At 44.2% G+C, this 21,810-nt stretch overlaps 1 protein-coding gene across 1 annotated transcript in view; it reads left to right on the top strand.

The window, feature by feature from the left end:
• Positions 1 to 8,499: 8,499 nt before the first annotated feature.
• LOC118083601 (cytosolic phospholipase A2 epsilon) overlaps positions 8,500 to 21,810 on the top strand; it is a 41,667-nt gene continuing 28,356 nt past the window's right edge. Inside the window, exons 1-3 of the mRNA XM_060283023.1 lie at positions 8,500 to 8,678; positions 9,011 to 9,043; positions 20,858 to 20,933. Of these exons, the coding sequence (XP_060139006.1) occupies positions 8,547 to 8,678; positions 9,011 to 9,043; positions 20,858 to 20,933 (241 nt within the window). The 5' untranslated portion in view covers positions 8,500 to 8,546. The remainder of the gene's footprint in view (positions 8,679 to 9,010; positions 9,044 to 20,857; positions 20,934 to 21,810) is intronic.

The raw sequence follows: 21,810 nt of genomic DNA, 5'->3' as shown, positions 1-21,810 counted from the left end.
CAACAAAAGTAAGCAGCAGGAACATGCCTGGAGGTCAGGTGAGCACTGTGGCTGCCCCAGCAGGCCACCTGCTACTGGTCATTCTGTATTATCATTTCAGGTGAAAAACAATACGGAATATGTCACATGTCACTCCCATGGCAAATGGTGGTGGTGCTGGCTTACAAATCTAGGACAAATGGCCATCTAGACATTGTTCAACTTCCCAATTGGGACAGGCAACACACCTTTTATTCAATGTTGCTTTGTTAATTAGACATCTGATTGCTTTTGCCCTGTCCATTTGCAGTTTCTGCCGCACTTATTTTGGATCAGCCCCTGTCTACTGGCCGTGGTAGTAAGCAATAGCTTATTTTTCAGGTAATCTCTAAAAATAATTTCAGCAGTCTCTTGGCCACCACCCCATGAGTTTTGAGGGTGGTGAAGTGCAGGCAGGGTCAGGGTCACATATAAATCCATCCAAGGGTTGTGCTTGTTCTCATGTTGATTTCTCATTCAGCTGGACTAGTGAGGTCAGCACATATAGCACAGCAACTCTTTACAGTATGAGTAACTCTGATCTACGCTGTTCCTCCTCCCTCCTCCACTAGATACTGCTCCTGCACTTCCCATGCGATGCTGTTGATAACAGAGCCTCTGATAGTGTCTTGTCTAGTGATGGGGGAGAATTTCAATTCAGGTCATATATAAAGCTGAATTTATCAAATTCACCCTTTCCAAAACAATATGAGAACCAAAACACAATTATCTTTTGAATTTTGCACTTCTCTGAATTTTGGGGTTCATTCCTGCAACTAAAGAATGTTTACAAACATGCATATTTTAGGGGAAATTGCTTGCAAAAATATGGTGTCAAAGCTGTATAAAAATGTGTTTATTAGGAGAAATTCACACTAAAACAATGACAGATTTTCATGAGGTTTTTTTATAAAAAAAATCACAAATTGCTGCAGAAAGGTGGGGAACTGAATTTAAAATTGGATAAATGAGAAGTTGAGAGAAATGAAATTGACAGAACTGCCCATCACTAGCCTTGACGGTTCCTACTGTGCTGTGGTCTAACTCTCCATCCAAAGGACATCCTTGAGGTATCTGAAGAGTGCTATCATGTGCCTTTTCAGAGCTAATTCACACTCGCATATCTCCCACTTGCTGCAGGGGAGAAACTATGTTTGATTCACCAAGGCTGTCAGCATGTCTAGGTAAAGCAATAAAAGAAAGCACTAAATGTCCGTAAAATTAGCTCTTTTTTCAAGGCTTTCTACTCGGCATGGGATATGATCAAGCCAAAGCTCTCATAAAACAACGTGTAGTAGACACTAAGCGCCAACTGGATCTAGCCTGGACCCCAACTTTTATTGCCAATGAATCCTCCAGGTACTCTGTCTCCCCTATGGCATATCTAGCTAAACTCGAAGTCCCTAAGCACCCGAGGGCCTTTACCTTAGCTCTATGTCATGCCCTCCCCTCGGCTGTCCTTAAAGGCCGATACAGGAAGATTGCTTACCCGGAGAGACAATGTGACTCTGGACAAATAGAAACAACAGAGCATGTGCTTCTACAGTGTCTTTATTATAGAGACGTTTGTGCTAGCCTCATCTTACCATCATCACAATAATAATAATAATAATAATAATAATAATAATAATAATAATAATAATATCATTATTTATACCCTGCCCATCTGGCCGGGTCTCCTCCCATTAAAACTTCCCTAAACAGGGCTGCCTTTAGGTATTTTCTAAATGTCAGGTAGTTGTTGATCTCTCTGACCTCTGATGGGAGGGCGTTCCACAGGGCGGGTGCCACTACCGAGAAGGCCCTCTGCCTGGTTCCCAGGGCGCACAGGACAATTCTATACCTTCTTGCTGCTTTCAGATACCAACTCTGCTACAACATACAATGTTGCCAGATTTTGCACAGCAGCGCTCAAAATTCGTTGGACAATGACCTGTGCCACAAACTAGATTTAATGAGCACCCATATCAGAGTGCTCTGTAGATTGATAGCTCTAGTCTTATATATACTAACCTCTAATGCTCTTCCACCTCCATCTAATGTTCCCAACGCATCTTTTAGACTTTCCTTGCTTCCTTTAGATTTTTATAGACTTGTTATTCTTTTTAGTTTTTCAAATCGTTTTTCAGATTTTAAATGACTGTACCCCTGCTTCCTTATGCTGGTCTATGACCATAATAAAGATTTAATTTGATTCAAGGGAACAAAACAGTTCAGTCCTAGTGGTCACAACATCCCTTCCCTTCCCAGTAGGTCTTGCTGCAATGAAGGAGTTGTGAGGACTGAAGGTCCCCTCCTTCCAACTGCTCTCTAAGGCTCCTCTCCCAGAGCCTCCCTAAGCAGCCTAAGACTTTGTTGTCTTGCCTCTCATTGCTTCACCTTCTTCATTCCTCTGTGTGTTCTGGGGGACTGGGGAGCTGGTTGCAGAAGAAGAGGAAGGGGAAGACTCCCTGGCCTTTTCAGCAGCCTGCTTCACTGCTGTCTCCAGCCCCACGTCCTTTCCTGCTTCTGAGTCTGGATTACCCTGTGCCACAGCATCTTCCTGCCCACTAAACCAGGGGTCGGCAAGGTTTACATCGCCTGCACCGATTCACTCCAGCGGAGATCCCTCCATGAGCCAGATTGCTTGAGCATCTGCGCAAACGCGCTTTCCGGTGTCTGCGCATGTGCAGACACAATTTCCAGTGCTGCGGAAGCGAGTCCCGGCGCCGTACTGGTTTAGTGCAGTGTGCGAGGACTTGCCAAGCAGGCCGCTTAGTTCGGGGGCGACTCATGGGCTGGTTAAAAGACCCCCGTGGGTCGCTTGTGGCCCATGGGCCTTAGGTTGCTGACCCCTGCACTAAACCCTGTAGCTGCTTCTGACACCGTAAAGCCTGTTGCCTTTTCAGCTTCTTCCACCTCTTCCTCCCAGTCTGCTCCCTCTGACCATACATCGTTGTCCCACCACCAAACCCCTGGCTCTGAGCTGCCTTTCCTTGGGGGTTCCTCAGCTGTTGCCTTCTTCCACTCCTCTGTATCCAGCCAGTCCATGACAAAGGGACAAGCTTTCCTACTTGCTCCTCTTATAAGGAGGAGCCGCTGTTGGAAGATTTACTATAGCTTCCTGACATTTGCGGGGTGCATGCGTGGGAACTGGCCATTGCCTTAGGCAGAGGGAATCAAGTATTTGGCTTTCAGTTGTTGGTTTGATAAGAGTATTTTTCCCTTAAACTTTTCACAATTTAATTTTTTTGCCTGGCATTTTGTATCTGTGTTAAGCTTTGTGGGTCCTTTTTGCCAGAAGGTGGGCAAAGGAACAAACTATAGTTAATTAGGATCACAGCCATACCATACCGGTATATTCAAACCATATGGTTTCTCCCCAAATAATCCTGGGAATCCTGGGGAACTGAGTTTGTTATGGGTGCTGAGAGGTGTACCTGTTAGGGGTAAACTATTGTTCCCAGGATTCCTTGGGGGAAGCCACGTGGTTTAAATATGTGTTAAATGCATGTTGCAAATGTGTCCTAATTGAGCAACTGGTTGCGTTTGGGAATGAGCCATCACAAACTTAACGCAACAGGTAAAACAGTCACATCACCTAACCCACAATGCTTTTCAATTAAATCAGTACACACTTTCAGGTACAGTCATCAAGCACTGAGTAATAATGATGTACATGCACATGTAAGAAACTGAATGTAAATTGGTCACCCTAGTTTTGTAAAATCGGGGGGGGGGGCACTTCAGACTTTTTTGGGAAGAGACAGCACATGTTTGTGTGTGTGGGGGGACACACACTTACCTTACCTTAAATATTTTTATTTTTTATAAAAAATATAGTCCTCCTCCCATTACAAGTGATTTTTCTTTTTTCTCCCTCTTATGCTAGGTTTATGTGTGGTGCTGTCACCCTTGTTTTGCCCTCAAAAAGTGATAGCAGTAGCATTTTATTGAGCCCCCCACCCCAGTCTATTCCCCTCCCCCAAACTAAGCAAGTGTAAATCTTCTAGCTATGGATGGACAGAGCAAGATAATTACATCCTATTTCAATTTTGTTGATGTTCAATCATAGGTCCACCCAATCCCATTTTGTGCAGACTTTATGTTTTGGTAATGCAGCCTACCTGCCGCGCCCCCCCCCCCTAAATTATACACATTTTATAGGAATCTACACTTTGGTCATACCACACCCATAGTGCAACTACTGATGCTACTAGCAACAGTAACACTATTTAAGGTTTTAAAAGGCAAGTTTTTGCTTTGTGTCTTTAAAACCAGACAGGGCTATATTTCTTTATACTCTTCGGTCCTTTTTTTTTTTTTAAAGCAACCTGGCTTCTGACCTCTATGCTATAGAGTCCCACTCCCCTAAATTGTCCACTGCAAGAATTGCTTTACCCCTGTAGGGCCATGATGCTGGATTGCTTTCATGCTTCAGAATATACCATAATCACTTACCGTACTAGCTTTTGGCATTTATTGTGCTAGTTTAACTATATATGATAACAAATCTAAGATCAAACTGTTTGCTAAAGACCATGGGCAGTGTAGTTTCCTCCCTCACAATTCCTACTACCATTATAGGGATGCGGGTGGCGCTGTGGTGTAAACCACAGAGGCTCTTGGGCTTGCTGATCAGAAGGTCAGCGGTTTGAATCCCCACGACGGGGTGAGCTCCCATTGCTCTGTCCCAGCTCCTGCCAACCTAGCAGTTTGGAAGCACGTCAGTGCAAGTAGATAAATAGGTACCGCTGCAGCACAAAGGTAGACGATGTTTCCATGCACTCTGATTTCCGTCATAGTGTTTCCGTTGCGCCAGAAGCGGTTTAGTCATGCTGGCCACATGACCTGGAACGCTGTCTGTGGACAAATGCTGGCTCCCTCAGTCTGAAGCAAGATGAGCGCTGCAACCCCATAGTTGCCCTTGACTGGACGTAACCATCCAGGGGTCCTTTACCTTTTCCCTTACTACCATTATAATAAACTACTCTTCCCAAAATTATTTGGGAGGAAGTTGTGTACTTTAACTGTGCATGTGGATGTCTTACTTGGGCGAAAGAGATCTTTAGTCAGGGAAGGAAAAGTACAGGCTCAGCAACAGACACAGTGCTCAAGCATCTATGAATAAACATGTTGGATTGCAATCCATGTGAGCCAGATGGTTTATAGCTACACTAATGCATATTGTATTTTACCAGTTTAACTGTCATGGCTTCCTCCAGATAATGCTGAGAGCTGTGACTTGGTGGTGGAAGTGGTATTGAGTATTCTCTAGCCCTAGTCATGCCTTATTCTCAGCTAGTCAGCCACAAAACAGACGTGACCAGCTGATAATTGTCTCAAAATTGCACAATTATTATATAAACTAAACCAAAACTAAGACGTCAATATTTCCAAATTCAAATCAAGTCCCTTGCTCCCATAGAGTACTGTAGGAAGTTCAAAGGTATGCAAGATTTCATTCCAACAATAATGCTTGTAGTATTGCTAGTCCATGAAGTAAGAAAGTAATTATCAAAGGTGTACAGCACATATTGTAGAGTCCGGTGAAAGTTCTGTAATCCCGCCAATCCAACAAATGCAGTTGAAATTCTCACGAAGAGGCGCACAATCCAGGGACAAGGTTATCAGCTAGAGCATATCTTTGTTGACCGTGGAGCAGATCTGTGCTTTTAGCCCCAGCTCTGCCACCAGGTCTTCTTTCTGCAACAACTACATGCCACGTGTGGTTGTCAGCAGAGGTATTTGAACTCCTGATCACTACTCACAGGTAGGCCCTCTACATGCCTGAGAGGTGAGGTCACATAGGTATCATGATAGCATGGAGCCTCTACATGTGAGTAGGTTCCCGTGCATTTGCATTTCCCCCCAGACAACTATGCGCAACACACAGCTATTACTGAAAGAAACCCCAATGGGGTCTTTGGGACCCACATGGCCTCACTGTAAGGAAGGGCCTCTTCCCTGCAGTGAGACATGGGGCAAGGGCTCCACATGACAAAATCAGCAGCAGCTGTGAAGATGTAGCCATGGTGACATGTGGCTGATACCAACAAACTGACACCTCTCCCAATCTGTCATCTGAGCCATGAAGCTCATTGTGGCTCATAGTAAGGCCAGCCTTGCCTGTACCAACCAGGAACTGGTTCCTCTTTGCGAAGGGCAAGCTAATACTTCCTTATTATCTAATTTGATATTTTCCTGGCTCTTCTCTCTTTATCTTTGTGTACTTGCAAGCTTTGTGTACTTAAACAAATTCCAGTTTTACTTCTTTTTAATACCAAAAGTTTGTGTCTACAGGTTTATTTCATGCTCTGCTTCCCCCTCCCTACACTAGGTTTGAAATCTTCCCTAGCATAGGGAAGTGTCTGAAAATGAGTGTTTTGGGGCACCCCTCTGGGGACCTCAGAATCTCAACACCCTCTCCAATTATTTGAAGATCAGAATAAATTTCTCGTGCGTTGAGGTTGCTTGCTACTTAGAGCATGGTGAGATTCTTATTTGGTGGTTGATCTTATCTATAAAAAGAAACTAAATGAAGATTCCGAATTAACAGTGGAACATTCTGGATTAATAATGGAAAAATTCCAACTTTCCAACTTGAGACTGGCACACTATAATCAAGGAGATTTCCTTCCATGTAAGTACGTTTATTATTAGTTGCTGTGTTCAGGGAACAAATGTGCAGTTAGTTGAATTCTTCAAGCAAGGCACAGAAATTCAACTGAGTTTACAGAAATAAGACAAGTTTACTCATGAGCCTAAGGTGGCCCCAAGCAATTATTTGCATATGTTTCTTTTCATGGATAAGGAAGACGTCAAGCTGCTTCTACCTGCTATGAAGTAATTGTTACTTTTAACTGTGTTGCAAAAGCTTGGTAGTGCATAAATAGAAAGAAGAAGCTATCCTTCCTGGGTAATATATCTCAGGAATAACCAACATGGTGCCATTCAGATATTGGTGGACTACAACTTCCATATCCAGCATGGCCAATGCTCAGGGATGATGGCCATACATCCTGATTTCCCTGGAATTCACTTCCGAAAATGGCGTCCTGGATTATTTTTTAGAAATCTGGCAAATGTCCCCAAAAGCTCAAAAATTCTTGTAGCTTTTACTGAAAAAGGTCAACAACTTTTGGGTTTTCCTTTAAAAAGTTCAACATGCAGGTGCTGTATTTCAGTCCCATCCTGGTATAACTGTGTGATGGAGGAGCTCCTATGGTATACAGTGGTAACTCAGTTTTTGAACGTAATCCGTTTCAGAAGACTCAGTTCCTAATCGTTCAAAAACTGAAGCATTTACATCTGGAAAACTCAGTATGGAAGCCACGTAGCATGTTCGACTTCTGAAATGCATTCGGAAACCGAAGCGTTTACTTCCGGATTTTTGGTGTTCAAAAACCTAGGTACCGCTGTATTATTAATTGCCTTCCACACAAGATTCTCAATGTGATGTACAATAAAAAATAGCAAAAACACACACAAACCAGTTAAAACCACAAAAAGCAAAACAATGCAAAATAGACACCCATGGCATGGCAGAATCCCATCCAATCAGCTAGAAACATCCACTAGAACAAACATGACTTCCATTTTTTTCCTGAAAACTGCAGATAATGGGCACCTGTTATACCTGGAGGGGAATGATGTTCCCTGGTTCATGATGGTGCTATTATATGGTTTCCTGCAATATGAATGTTTTTGTAGACCGGATTGGTGTGCCACAAATTGGACACAATTCAGAACAAGATAAGTGATTCTAGAGCTGTCTTAATTTCAGCGGACTAGATCTATGTCCTTGTTGGCTAAATGCTTACTGATATTTTATACCCACTCTTCAACCCAAAAGGCCTCATATTTTGGCCATTAAGACTTTTGGCAAGCTTCAAATCTCTGTAGTTGGGAAGCAGATGTTTGTGTTACTCAACTCTCTGCCTTCTCTATGTCCTCATCACATTTTCATCAGCACCCCCAAATGTGGGAGTATTCTCTTTATCAATGTTCCATAAAATCTTTATTGGTTAAGTCTTGTTAGGCAGATTAAGGGCTAAGTCAGTCAAACACCTGCATTTTTCAGTAGAGGAAGATCATAGAGTGGCCATCTAACCAACGATCTTTCTTCTTTGCCTTAACATATAATTTCCCATACACTTATTTGCACATTTAAGGGTTCCCCATTCTCCAGATGCTGAGGAGTCCAGGGGAAAAGATACAGGGATACAACCACCATCTTTGCATTGGGTTCCCACAAAGAGGTCCTCCACCTCAAGCTGCTTCATCTCCAGGTAGTTCACATAGCTTCATTTAAACAGCTTTAACTTCCCTAGACTTTGAGAGCCCAGTACACAGACTGAATAGTTAAATGAATGTTCTCATCAACCAAGAGTTGTATGGTCACAGAGTGACCTATAGCCACTTAAGTCACCTCCACCACAACACAGGGACCTTCAGCATCAATTAGCTCAAATGACTGGCTTCAAGATACTGAAGGAAATAGGGAGGGAGCTATTTGCGTTCCTTGGAATTCAGAAAGGGGTGGGGTCATGAGTCACCCGTTCATCTACTTCACCCAGGAGGCACTGTCAGCTGTGAACTTTATCACTCAAGCACCACTTCGAGCAACTGGATCATATGCAGCAGATACCACGATGGGGGCTAATTCAAGTTCACCTGAGGTAAGAAAACTTTGCAAATCAAGCCAAAGAAGCCTGGGCTTGTAGGAAGCCAGTTCTGAAGCTCGTTATGCGTACTTTCAAATGTAGGTAGAACATGTTTGAGCAATTTGACAAATCCGCAGGTGCTGTACTTGATTGAAAGAGTTGCCTTTCGTCTCTGCCCTTTTGGTTTGATTCCCTTTGGTACATATAGCCTGAGAGCGAGTGAGAAACCTTACAAACAATTAAACAAACCACTCTGGTAGGAGAGCTGTGAAGTATTTATGCATTTAGGTGGAACTTGTAACAACACCGAGTGGCTATTTTTAATCTATTTTTCTTTCTTTCTTTAGGGCTTAGCAAATAATCGAAATTTGGCAAGACCGGTATGTATGAAATGGGGTAAACACCTTCAGAACATAAGTTTGTTATGACGTGTGTCAGGGGAGTGGATGTTAGGATGAAAACGTGCCATAATTTGAATCGCAAATACAGTGTAAAGGTAAAGGTAAAGGTAAAGGGACCCCTGACTGTTAGGTCCGCTTGCGAACAATTCTGGGGTTTCAATGCTCATCTCACTTTACTGGCTGAGGGATCCGGCGTACAGCTTCCAGGTCATGTGGTCAGCATGACTAAGCCGCTTTCTGGTGAACTAGAGCAGCGCACGGAAATGCTGTTTACCTTCCCGCCAGAGCAGTACCTACTGTATTTATCTATTTGCACTTTGACATGCTTTCGAACTGCTAGGTTGGCAGGAGCAGGGCCCAAGCAACGGGAGCTCACCCCGTCACAGGGATTTGAACCGCCGACCTTCTGATTGGCAAACCCTAGGCTCTGTGGTTTAGACCACAGCGCCACCCGCGTCCCAATGCAGTGTATACATGGATAAAGGCTGGTTATTGTGGTGGTCCTCCAGATCTTATAATTTTCCTCATCCTGTACCAGCACACTCAGTTTCTTACTTTGTTCTTGGGAACTGTTCTATTTTCAAAATGTCTCTTATTATAGATTTATTCCTCCTTTTTGTTCCTTTCTCAATTTGTTTCATGGAAATATGGCTGTATGTTAGTATATAAAGTTCTACACAGATTCTGTTTAGGGGCATTCAGATAGTTTGTCTCAAATGAGAATAGCATTTCATTCAATAGGTTTTACACATGAAAAGCAGGCACCTGTAAAAATTATATGTAAAAGGCCTTTTAGAAGCTTATCTTTTTATATTGGGAGATGTACTGAATCCCCCCCCCCCGATAATCCTCCTCAGTGCTGTAACAAAGTTGCAAAAATAAAATCAATAAAGAATAGCAATAATATGTAATATGGGAAACACAACTTGGGGCGTTACTTCCTATTGTTTCTTTGATAAGGTATGTTTTTGTGCTGATAAACGGCTATCAGTGTTAAAACAACTGAGCTACCCCTCTTTCTCTGAGAATTGGGAGCTGCTCTAATACTGGTGGCTAATCTCTGGTCATCAGTGCTTTTTTCTAGAAAAATAGGTGTCACCGCAAGGCTGTTACAGTAAGCGCCACACTTTTTAACCACAATGAAAAAGAGGAGCTGGTACTGCGTACCCTTGAGGAATAATAATATTTATAATATTTATAACATTAATATTAATATTAACAATATTAATCAATACACACAATAAATAATATTATTGTTAATATTAATTATAATATAATTATTTATTATATTATTATTATTAATAATAATAATTAATAATAATAAATACACTTTTATTTCTATCCCGCTCTCCCCAGCCGAGACTGGGCTCATGGTGGCTAACATCAAATATATAATATTGGTATAAAACCAAACAATAATTAAATTAAATTAAATTAAATTACCTCCTAAAAACAAGTCAGGATCAAATTTCAGTACCCCCTGAAAAAAAAGGACTGAGTCCTCCAGATGTTGTTGGACTCCAGCTGCCATCAGCCCCAGCCAACATGGTTAATGATGACGTGAGTTGTAGTCCAGTCCAGCAATATCTAGAAGGCTGCAGGTTCTCCATCCCTGAATCAGAGACTCAGGAGTGTGATGATAATGCCTTGTGTAGGTTGCAACACACCTGCTTTAGATATTACAGTGAAGATGGAAAAATTCAGAATTATTTGCGTGCCCAGCCGCCGAGTCCCCTACCCAGCGTGCCTAACTGCTGAGTGGGAACTGAATGGACAAGACAACTGTCTGGGATTTAAAATGGCTACAACTTTATTGATTTCAGATGTAGGAAGCCTTGGCATAGGTATTGGATATTGGGGGGCTGTGGCACAACAGGGTCTATTCGGGGGTGAATCCATCACAAAATGTAGGTTTACACAGATGGCCCCTGTGAGGGACAGGGGATACCGGGAGGTCCCTCCCATCTTAAGTACCAGCTCATCGCCAAGCGCTGGGGAAAGCGGGGAGGGTTATGCTTCAAGCGGAGACTCAGGAAGTGGTGACCGAGGCTCCGGCAAGGTAGCGGAGCCCATGCACAAGGTGGGACAGGAAGGGGGGAGCAAGGGGGGAAGGCCGACCCCGCCGACCCCGGAATTACGCAAGAAACGCCGTGGGAGGAGATTAGGTCTTCCCAAACTTCTTTGCTGGAAGAAGACGCGCCAACCTCCATTCGGAGGTACTGACGCCTAACTGACAACATGTATATAGATCGGTCCGAGCACTGTAAATAATCAGCACTTAATAAAAGCCTAAAAGGACAATGCTGTGAGGAGTCGTTACTCTAGAGTAGCCGCATCGGCATCTCTGACAGCCCCCAAATGGCGAGGGAAGCTCTATGGCCCGCTAGCCCTATCAAGTGGCTCTTGGGACCAAGAGACTCTCTACCAGACCCCTCTAACAGGGTACCCTGTTATTGCTGCCACAGAGAACAGGGGCTGGGTGAGCCACCATTTCACCGCACCCAAATTGGATGAAAGACTGTAGGATTCCGCCCAAGGCCTAAACCGCCAAAGTTGTGACTAGTGCTAAGGGCTAAACCTGCAAAGCAGTGAAAATTCATTCCCCGCTCTGAATACAGCAACTGTCAAAAGACCACAGCAAAGCCCTCCTAGCTGAAAAGGAAATGTTAGAGCAGTAATAAACTATTAACGAAAGGGTGGGTGATGCTCCCGGCCAACTGGATGCTGGGCAAATAGATGGAGTGATGGGGAACCCGTGGCTGTCCTGATGTTGTTGGACAGAGATGGAAGCATGTTACTTTAAACTAAATATGGTATCAAGGCACTATTAAGTGTTGTGGGAGGAGGAGTCCTCTTGGATAAATTCAAGATTAAATGTCAAAGGAGGTTGAGTTTTAAGACCATTTGTTGGATTGTCTATATGTGATCCCTCCATAAAGCTCGCTTTGGACTGTCTGGAAAAATAAACCAAGCTGCTTCTCAAAAAACTGAGAATGACTTAGAATCTGAATTGGCTCAAATCAAATCCAGAGAAATTTTTTGGGGGGTCATGCTGCCCACAGTTGAGTGTTGTTGTTTTTTAGTGAACATTATGAGTTCCTGAGTGTCATAATTCTGAGCTTCAGCATCTTAGTTATGTGCTGTTTTATTTTTTCCTTATAACCAGAAATACCGGTAGGTGTCTGGTTATAATTGGGGGTTGTTGTATGCCTGGGTTTTATAAGAGTGTTTCTGGCTTCCCAAAAGCCTTGGGAAAAGAACTTCAGGAAACCCCCCCCCCCATAACTTTTCATTGGGTTTTATCAAACCTCTTGACCTGACAAGATGTTACTCTATATAGCCATGTTGGGTGGGATTGATGGGAGTTGTAGACCAAAACATCTGGAGGGCACTTGGTTAAAGTAATGCAAGCCTGTGTAGTGAGTGCAAATGATATCACTGCCTACTCCTCAGCAAAGTTACAACCGACACAAAGTGTTGTGTACATGTTATGTATGGCTGCTGGGAGACTGTAAACAGTGAGGTCAAAGGAAAATGAAATGCAGAAGGCATAGATGGTGATGATCAAGTTATTAGCAGGGGCAATTCACAGTTAACAATTGCAATTCAACAAGAGGCTTGAACAGTTTGTTTAAAAATTCTTCTTCTTATTTTTACTCATATTCTTAATCTAATTCTACAATGTTGTTGTTGTTGTTGTTGTTGTTGTTGTTGTTGTTGTTGTCATCGTCGTCGTCGTTTTTGTTGATGATGATTGGCTGTGTTATCACCAACAACTGTTTTCTGAATGGCCACTGTTAGTAGTGCATCATACTTCATTTTCCTCTGACCTCACTTTTTACACCCCTCCTCTCTAAACCATATGTCTCTCTGTGTATACCAGGCGTCGGCAACGTTTTTGGCTCGTGGGCCAGAGGATTTCCAGTGCTGTGCTGCCCATGTCCAGAACATCGAAAATGGCTTTTGCGCATGTCCGCAGCTGCGCAGAAGCGATTTCTGGCGTGGTGGACATTTTGGAAATGGGCAGCGCAGCACCAGAAATTGCTTCTGCGCAGCCACGGACATGTGCCAGAAATCGCTTCTGCGCATGTCCGTGGCTGCGCAGAAGCAATTTCCGGTGCTGGCTGCCCATTTCCAAAATGTCCGCAGCGCCACAAATCGCTTCTGCGGCTGCGTAGAAGCGATTTCTGGTGCTGCTTGGCGAGTCCCCGCACCGCGTTGTGCCGGTTTACCGCAGCGTGCGGGGGACTTGCTGAGCGGGTGGGCCGGATAAACAACCCCCATGGGCAGTATCCGGCCCATGGACCAGAGGCTGCCGATGCCTGGTGTATACACACCTGAAACTCAACAGTTACTGTATCTGGTTAACTGGGCACTAGTCTACAAAAGATAAGATCAAAATCCTTCAGAGTACCACAGGACTCTGAGCTATATCCAATATTTCTTGTCCAGTACAGTATAGCAAAAGTACTTGCACTAGCAGATGGGTGAGTTTTAATGTTTTAATGTTGCACAACAGGGGGATTGAATGCAACACTTGCGCTAGCAGGAACTCATTATGCCATGTTTCACCTTCTCTTGCCCAACATTTTGCCAGTGGAACAAGAATAGTGCGGAGTGACTTTAATTTAGTGCTACATTGGATAGAATCCTCCTTGTTGTTTTTACTGAAGAGACTAATGCAGTTACCGCTTTAGAAATGGAAGCTCTTTGAAATCTATATATTATAAAAATGTAAACTGGCCATGTGGGTGTATCTCCACTTTTCTCCGAAACCGCTTGGCCGATTGCGTTCAAATTTGGACACAACGTCCCAAGCGAATATGTGAGTGACCATATACAGTTTGTAAAACCCACTGTTCCCAAACACAAAACTCAGACAGCTGGGGATGCTGGAAGCACAGGAGCGGTTGCAAAACAGCGCCCTCTAGTGATGGCTAAACTGGTATTGCAGCTAGGAAAGCTTCCCTCTCCACAGCATCTTGGCTCAGCTTTGCAGACTGGGGCGAGGGGGCGGGATAGGTCATGGGTCGGGACAGGGTGGGGCCAATCACAGGGATGAGCTGGGGTGGGTGGGGAGGGGACAGAATAGGTCATGGGTCGGGACAGAGTGGGGGGAATCACAGGGATGACCCGGGGTGGGGGGAGGAGGGGGCACAATAGGTCATAGGTCGGGACAGAGTTGGGGGAGTCACAGGGAAGAGCCGGGAGGGGGGGGGAAGAAGGAAACAGAATAGGTCATGGGTTGGAACAGGGTGGGGGCAGTCACCGGGATGAGCCATAGCAATGTGTGGCCGGGCCAGCTAGTGATCTATTAAATTGCATTTTCAGTCTGTGTTTTCACAAGCCACGATATATTGTGATTATAATAATTTACATTATAACAATATAAAGTGCAATGCAATCTCCTACACAGATGTTGCATGCTTCCTTTAAGCCTGTGTACACATTATAGTTTACTTTGGCTCCAGAGTTCTCTCGATGCTAATGTCTGAAGTCGTGTACAAATGATATTGGCCACAATCCATATCTATCCCATAGCTGCTTGGGAAATACTATGGCTTCATGTGCTTTCCCTCAAGCCAGCTTCCATCCAATTTGGCAACTAAAGTCACATTCATTTTGGATTTAAACTGCAGTTTGTACATTTGAGATAGCCATTGCATTACTTTGGCTGGAGCATGCCCAGGGCTCATGTGCACACATGTAAGCACGTCTTTGTGGATATGAATGGCCTAAATAGGTCATCATAGTCATCTTCATTTTACTTACCTTTTTTTTTTTTTTACATATGCTGCTATCTTGCCAAGTTCAATTCTAAAGTAATTTTTAGTGATTAAACAGCAATGTGCAGAGGTTGTTCAAGGGAGAAATCAGAGACTGTTGTTGTCATTTAGTCATTTAGTCGTGTCCGACTCTATGGACCAGAGTACGCCAGGCACTCCTGTATTCCACTGCCTCCCGCAGCTTGATCAAACCCATGTTCGTAGCTTCGAGAACACTGTCCAACCATCTCGTCCTCTGTCATCCCCTTCTCCTTGTGCCCTCCATCTTGCCCAATATCAGGGTCTTTTCTAGGGAGTCTTCTCTTCTCATGAGGTGGCCAAAGTATTGGAGCCTCAGCTTCAGGATCCGCCCTTCCAGTGAGCACTCAGGGCTGATTTCCTTCAGAATGGATAGGTTTGATCCATGGGACTCTCAAGAGTCTCCTCCAGCACCATAATTCAAAAGAATCAATTCTTCGGTGATCAGCCTTGTTTATTACTGGGAAAACCATAGCTTTAACTATACGGACCTTTGTCAGCAAGGTGATGTCTCTGCTTTTTAAGATGCTGTCTAGGTTTGTCATTGCTTTTCTCCCAAGAAGCAGGCATCTTTTAATTTCGTGACTGCTGTCACCATCTGCAGTGATCATGGAACCCAAGAAAGTAAAATCTCTCACTGCCTCCATTTCTTCCCCTTCTATTTGCCAGGAGGGGATGGTGACCATATTTTGCGCTCTCCTTTTTCACCTTCATTAAAAAGTTCTTTAATTCCTCCATGGATCACTGCCTTGTTGTGGCGAAGGGGCTTGAATAACTCAGAGAAGCTATGAGCTATGCCATGCAGGGCCACCCAAGATGGACAGGTCATAGTGGAGAGTTTTGACTAAATGTGATCCACCTGGAACAGGAACTGGCAAGCCACTCCAGTATCCCTGGCAAGAAAACTTCATGGACAAAGACAACTCACATATACTGAATCTTAAAGGCTACATCAGAACGGTCCTACATGCTTATTGGTCCAGCTGATTAGCATGTAATGTCAAACAACGATTTAGCAATACAAGGATGAACTGCAGCAAACCACAAGAAAGTAAAATCTCTCACTGCCTCCCCAAGAAAGTAAAAAATCTCACTGCCTCCATTTCTTCCCCTTCTATTTGCCAGGAGGTGAAGGGACCAAATTCCCCAGAACCCCAAGAACAGCACATGGGGGGAGGAGAGGGGAGATTGCTTCACCTGGCTAACAGAAATGCTTGCTCTGACACAGAGGTGATGTGTTCCATTTCGCAGGTTGAGGCAAAATGAGAGCATGCCCCACCCCTCATGCTGCCTCCCTGCCACACCTGTCTTACCTGCACAAAGTGCCCATGAAGTGCCGGCTTCCAATGAGAGCTCATAAGAGCTCACCAAAATCTCCCGAGATCTCATGTGTTCTGTCAGATCTCAAGAGATTATGGCAAGATCCCACCAGAAACTGGTGCTTCTGCCGGCAGGGCCGTCTCAAGCATGTCGGGTGCCCTGGCGCCGTGGTGCGGAGATCGCTCTGGTGCCCCCGCCCTGGTGGCAGCACAGCTTCTACGCGGCTTTGCCGCATGGCACCCCCCCGCGCCACCCAGCCTACCCCCAGAGCCGGGCCTGTCTGCCGGTGCCACTTCACTGGTGGCAGTGGGGCACGCAGTGGAGGTGATATGGGCGCTACCTCTTGGGCTTCCACTGCTCAAGGTGGATGCTCACCTTGCCTCATTGGTTGGCCATATATATTACAACTTCAATTTAACCTTCAGACCTCCTCCTTTCCCTCCATGGGTTTCTAAAATAAGTCCCAGTTAACTGCATGTTATTAATATACCAATTCTTAATCAAATATGTAAAAAAAATCCTATAATAAACATTCACAATACAAGCTCTTTACAATTCTGCCAATAATTTTAAGTGCCTACAATGGTCTTTGAAATGATTCAAATATTTACTCCATTCATTTTCAAATACTTGATCTCCTTGGTTTCTGATCTTTCCTGTCAGTCTTGCCATTTCTGCATAGTCCATTAGCTTAGTTTGCCAGTCTTCTTTTGATGGTAGTTCTTCTTGCTTCCATTTCTGGGCTAGTAATATTCTTGCTGCTGTTGTTGCATACATAAATAATTGTTTGTCTTTTCTCGGTAGCTCTTCTCCTATTATACCTAACAAAAAGGCTTTTGGTTTCTTAACAAATGTATATTTAAACACTTTCTTTAACTCATTTTAGATCATTTCCCAGAACACCTTTACTTTATCACATACCCATCACATATGGAAAAGAGTGCCTTACATCTTTTTACATTTCCAGCAAACATTTGAACTGGTTTTATACATCTTTGCCAGTTTTCTTGGTGTTAAATACCAACGACACATCATTTTCATATAGTTTTCTTTCAACGCACAGCATGCAGTCAATTTAATATCTTCTTTAACTTTTTCAGCTTTATGTTTGTTTGATTGACTAGACTTGCACTGGTAGTCTCTCACCCTTCCCTCACGTTTCATATTTGTTGTTTAGTTGTTTAGTCGTGTCCGACTCTTCGTGACCCCATGGACCATAGCATGTAATATATTATTATATATATATTAGCATATATATTAGCATATATTAGTAATAGTCATAGAATCATAGAGTTGGAAGAGACCACAAGGGCCATCCAGTCCAACCCCCTGCCAAGCAGGAAAGTCACCAGCAAACAGTGTAACAGAACATGATAGTCATGGCTGATTCACATGGTGATTTCCAGATTGATAGCTCTTCCCATCAGGTTGGATATGGTGTGGTAATTCAATCTTGTGATGTCTTGTGATGTCAGCATGTCTTGTGATGTCAGCATGACGCCAGAGGGTTTGAAATCCCACCATATCTGACCTCATCCCAGTTTCCTAACAATTCCAGCAGTGTGTTGTGAAGCACCACACTAATTCCAGCATGGTGCTGCAAAGCACTGCACCACATTGATTATAATCAACAATTATAAATTATTGTGTGGGAAGTTTACCGAATAAAAATTCAGCCCACAGAGGCAGAACAACGTAATGAAATTGGGCAATTAAAGGAGGCGGAGAATTCCTTTGTGATTCATCCAGTAGAGACTTCTGAGCAAATCAGTCAGGCTCCATGGCTTAAGTGTGCTCATGTTTCTTTGGTTTGTCTCCATTGTGTTTTAGCACTAGCCTGGGGAAACTTAGTTTGCCACAACAGATTACATTACCATTGTTTATTTATGTTATTATTTATTAATTTGCTATACCTCCTTTCATCTGAGGATCACAGGGTGGCAGAATTGTAAATTGTGGTCAGAGGGTGTGTAACCCCAACAAGAGCAGGCAACCTCCCAGACATCCAGTCTAGAAAACCTCCCACTAACAGTGCCTCAGTCTTATCTGGATTGAGCTTCAGTTTGTTGGCTCTCAGTCCAGTCCCTTACGGAGGCAAGGCAACAGTCCAGCACATCCATTGCTACACCTGCAGATGTAAAGGATAAGTAGAGCTGTGTGTCATGAGCATATTGTTGAAAACATACTCCAAAACTCCAGATGACCCCATACACTGGTTTTGTGTACAAGTTAAACAGCATAGGGAATAAAACCAAACCCTGAGGAACCCCACAGTGAAGGATCCATGAGGCCAAAGAACATCACCAACCATCCAATAACCATCCAAGTAGGACTGTAACCACTGCAAAGTGGTGCCACCTACCTCCAATTCAGACAGCTGCTGCAGAAGTCTATCATAGTTGATGGTATCGAAAGCCATGGACATATTTACCCTGTCTCTCTCCCAACAAAGGTCTTCATGCATGGGGAACAAAGCAGTTTCTGTGATTTAAAACTGGGCCAAAACCCTTATTGAACTGGATCTTAAAAATTGGTTTCCTCCAAGAGGGCCTGGATCTGGTCCACAAATGCCTCCTCAAGAACCTTGCCCAAGAAGGGGAGATTGGCAACTGGCCATGAGTTAGGTTTTCTGAGCCCAGGGAGGGTTTCTTATGGAGTGATTTTACCACTGCCTCCTTCAAGCCAGTGTGGTGTAGCGGTTAAGAGCGGTAGACTGGGTTCACGTCTCCGCTCCTCCATATGCAGCTGCTGGGTGACCTTGGGCTAGTCACACTTCTCTGAAGTCTCTCAGCCCCACTCACCTCACAGAGTGTTTGTTGTGGGGAAGGAAGGGAAAAGGAGATTGTTAGCCGCTTTGAGACTCCTTCGGGTAGTGATAAAGCGGGATATCAAATCCAAACTATTCTTCTTCTTCTTCTTCTTCTTCTTCTTCTTCTTCTTCTTCTTCTTCTTCTTCTTCTTCTTCTTCTTCTTCTTCTTTCAGGCAGGGACCATCCCTTCTTATAAGGAGGCATTAATTACCTCCTTGGCCCAGTCAGCTATCCCCTCCCGGCTAGTTTTTATGAGCCACAAGAACCAAGGGTCCAGAGAGAAAGTGGTCACCCTGACTGATCCAAGCATCCTTGAGCCTTACCAACTGAAACTCATCCAACACAATGAAACCAGACTGCCCTGAACGCCCCTTGAGATTCATCTGCCGTAACAGTGGAATCAAGACCTCATTGGATGCAAACAATTCTATCCTCAAAATGTTTTGCAAACTTGTCTCATCGACTTACTGTTGGTTCTGCAACCTTCTTTGGGCCAGACTGTAACAGGCTCCACACTACCTAGAAAAGCTGTACTGGATAGTGCAATGAGGATGTCATGGAGGCAGCAAAGCAAACCTTCTTTGCAGCCCTTACTGCCACTAGGTAGGCTCAATGATGAGCCCTCACCATTGGGAGTCCTCAACCCTGCCTCTGAGACCGGCTCTGGTAGCTCAGGCAGGGGGGACTGCATGGTGGGCAGTAAATCAGCAGAATCCCATATCTGTCCTGATTGTCCAGTGCCAGAAACACACACACTCTAGATCCCCCCACAACTGAGCAGAGAACCTGGAGAAAGAGAATTTCAATGGACCACCGCAACTCCCCCTTCCTGACCCTCAGGTTTGCACTGATGCTACACCGAGTACCCAGATGGGCACAGCTGGGTGAAACCAACTCCACCATGGATAAGGGAGGTCTTTTTCAGAGTTGACCCGGCATTCAAGAACAGTCACAGATGTGAGGGCTGTGATAGGACAACCAGAATTCCCCAGGCTGGAGGAGGAACTGGCACAGGACACAATCACCAATTGCCTGTGCCATGTGCCCCTTACTTGTCCTGTCCCCCCCCATACCTCCCCCTACCCTGAACCACCGCAGTTGGAGCCCCCTGCTCTTTCCAGGTCCTCTCTTCCCAGACACATCTCCCCTCAAGAAAAAAACAACAGTAACAAAACCACACACAGTTAAAACAATTGTAGCAGCGAAGCTGCCAGATGCACAGATATGCAGCAAGGAACAAGCTTTTTCACTTGTTGTCACTGATAGACTTGTTTTACTTTTAATGCGTCCAGGAGGCTGGAGCCAGAGTCAGGGCTGTAGCAATAGCTGAGTCAGGAAGATTTCTGGAGCTGGAAGCCCAGTTTGCTCAGTGAGAGACTCACGTATCCAGCTCCTTCTCTACCTGCTCTTATGCTGAGTCATTGTTTACAGCAGGTCCTCCCTTCTCTACCTTCCCCAAGGGGCGGGGGGGGGGCGGCGGGGGGAGGGAATCCCTACTTTGGGAAGTGATGCAGAGGCTCACTATTAAAGAGGAGAGGTCTCAAAAGGAATCTCCTTGGCTAGAAATGACACTCAGAGCAATTTTTCCTGCCTGGGGTTGTGAGGCTTGACTCTAATAAATTTCTGCTTATTCGTTTCTCTAACTCTTTAACACTTTTTCTAAAATATGCAATATAAACAGGTTAGGTGTTTCGTTAAGGACTGCATTGCGTCACCAAGAAACTGCCAAATTGCAGAAGCAAAACTTTTCCCCATTTTATGCTATATCATTCATTTCCCATCCTATTTGCATATATGCATGTTAATGGGCGCCCTCAAATCCCCATGTCCATTCATTTATTGTTGCTTTTTTATGTCAGCAGAGAGAAGAAACTCCTTTCAGACTCCTCACAATAAGAATACTGAGAGCCAGGAATATCCAGAAGGCAGATATCTGTGAGTATCTCAGTTGCTGCCTAGTATTCCATCCTTCTCAAGCTGGGTGGGCAGACTTCAGACTTGCAGATCTACTTTGTTTTTGTTTTTGCTAGAACCCTGGGGTTCATCAACCAGAGCCAGGTACAAAATAGTAGCTCAGCTGGGCAGCCATAAGCTGTGTACACCTTGCCAGTTTAAAATGTGATGAGGCCATTCTTTTTCTCAGTCCAGATTGAAGCTGGTTTTGGGGGGGGGGAATGCATCAATATACCTCACTGCATAAGAAATGCCAGGATAGATACAGGATAGGTATGGATTGGGGCCAATGTTGTGTGCACTCTGCTTCCCAAACCAGCACTGGATGCAGAGTAAAGAGAAATGTGTCCCACTTAGCCAAATGCTAAGAATTAAGGAGCAGGATGCCTTTGTGCACATGATCAAACTGGGAATTTGTGATTAGTAGCACAGTTGAGCTCTCAAGCCTTTTCGCAGAAAAATCCACTCCTGGAGAATTGAAGTTGTGGCAGAGACTGTCAGAGCTTCAAGAAATATGGTTTATTCACACATTTATACCTTCAGTCTGTATGGAGGCAGTCCAGATCTTACAGCATGGTCATTTTAAGCAGGGCTTGAACAGGAGTCAAAGGCATCTCTCCCAGCCAGCCAGCCTTCAGCCAGCCTGCCCAAGATGGATCTCTGTCTTTTTTCTCCCTGCTCGTCCCAACACACCTTGCTAAAGACACCCTTTTCTTGTTATCTCACACCCAGTTAGCCTGGCAATCTTCTGTCTGCCCAGGCCCAAGAATCCTCTTAGATGGGCTAATAATAATAATAATAATAATAATAATAATAATAATAATTTATTTATACTGCTCCCACCTGGCTGGGTTTCTCC

The sequence above is a fragment of the Zootoca vivipara genome, chromosome 1 (assembly GCF_963506605.1).
Source record: "Zootoca vivipara chromosome 1, rZooViv1.1, whole genome shotgun sequence".
Classification (NCBI taxonomy): domain Eukaryota; kingdom Metazoa; phylum Chordata; class Lepidosauria; order Squamata; family Lacertidae; genus Zootoca; species Zootoca vivipara.
The sequence above is the reverse complement of the archived record's forward strand: the minus strand, read 5'-3'. Positions and strand labels throughout refer to the sequence as shown.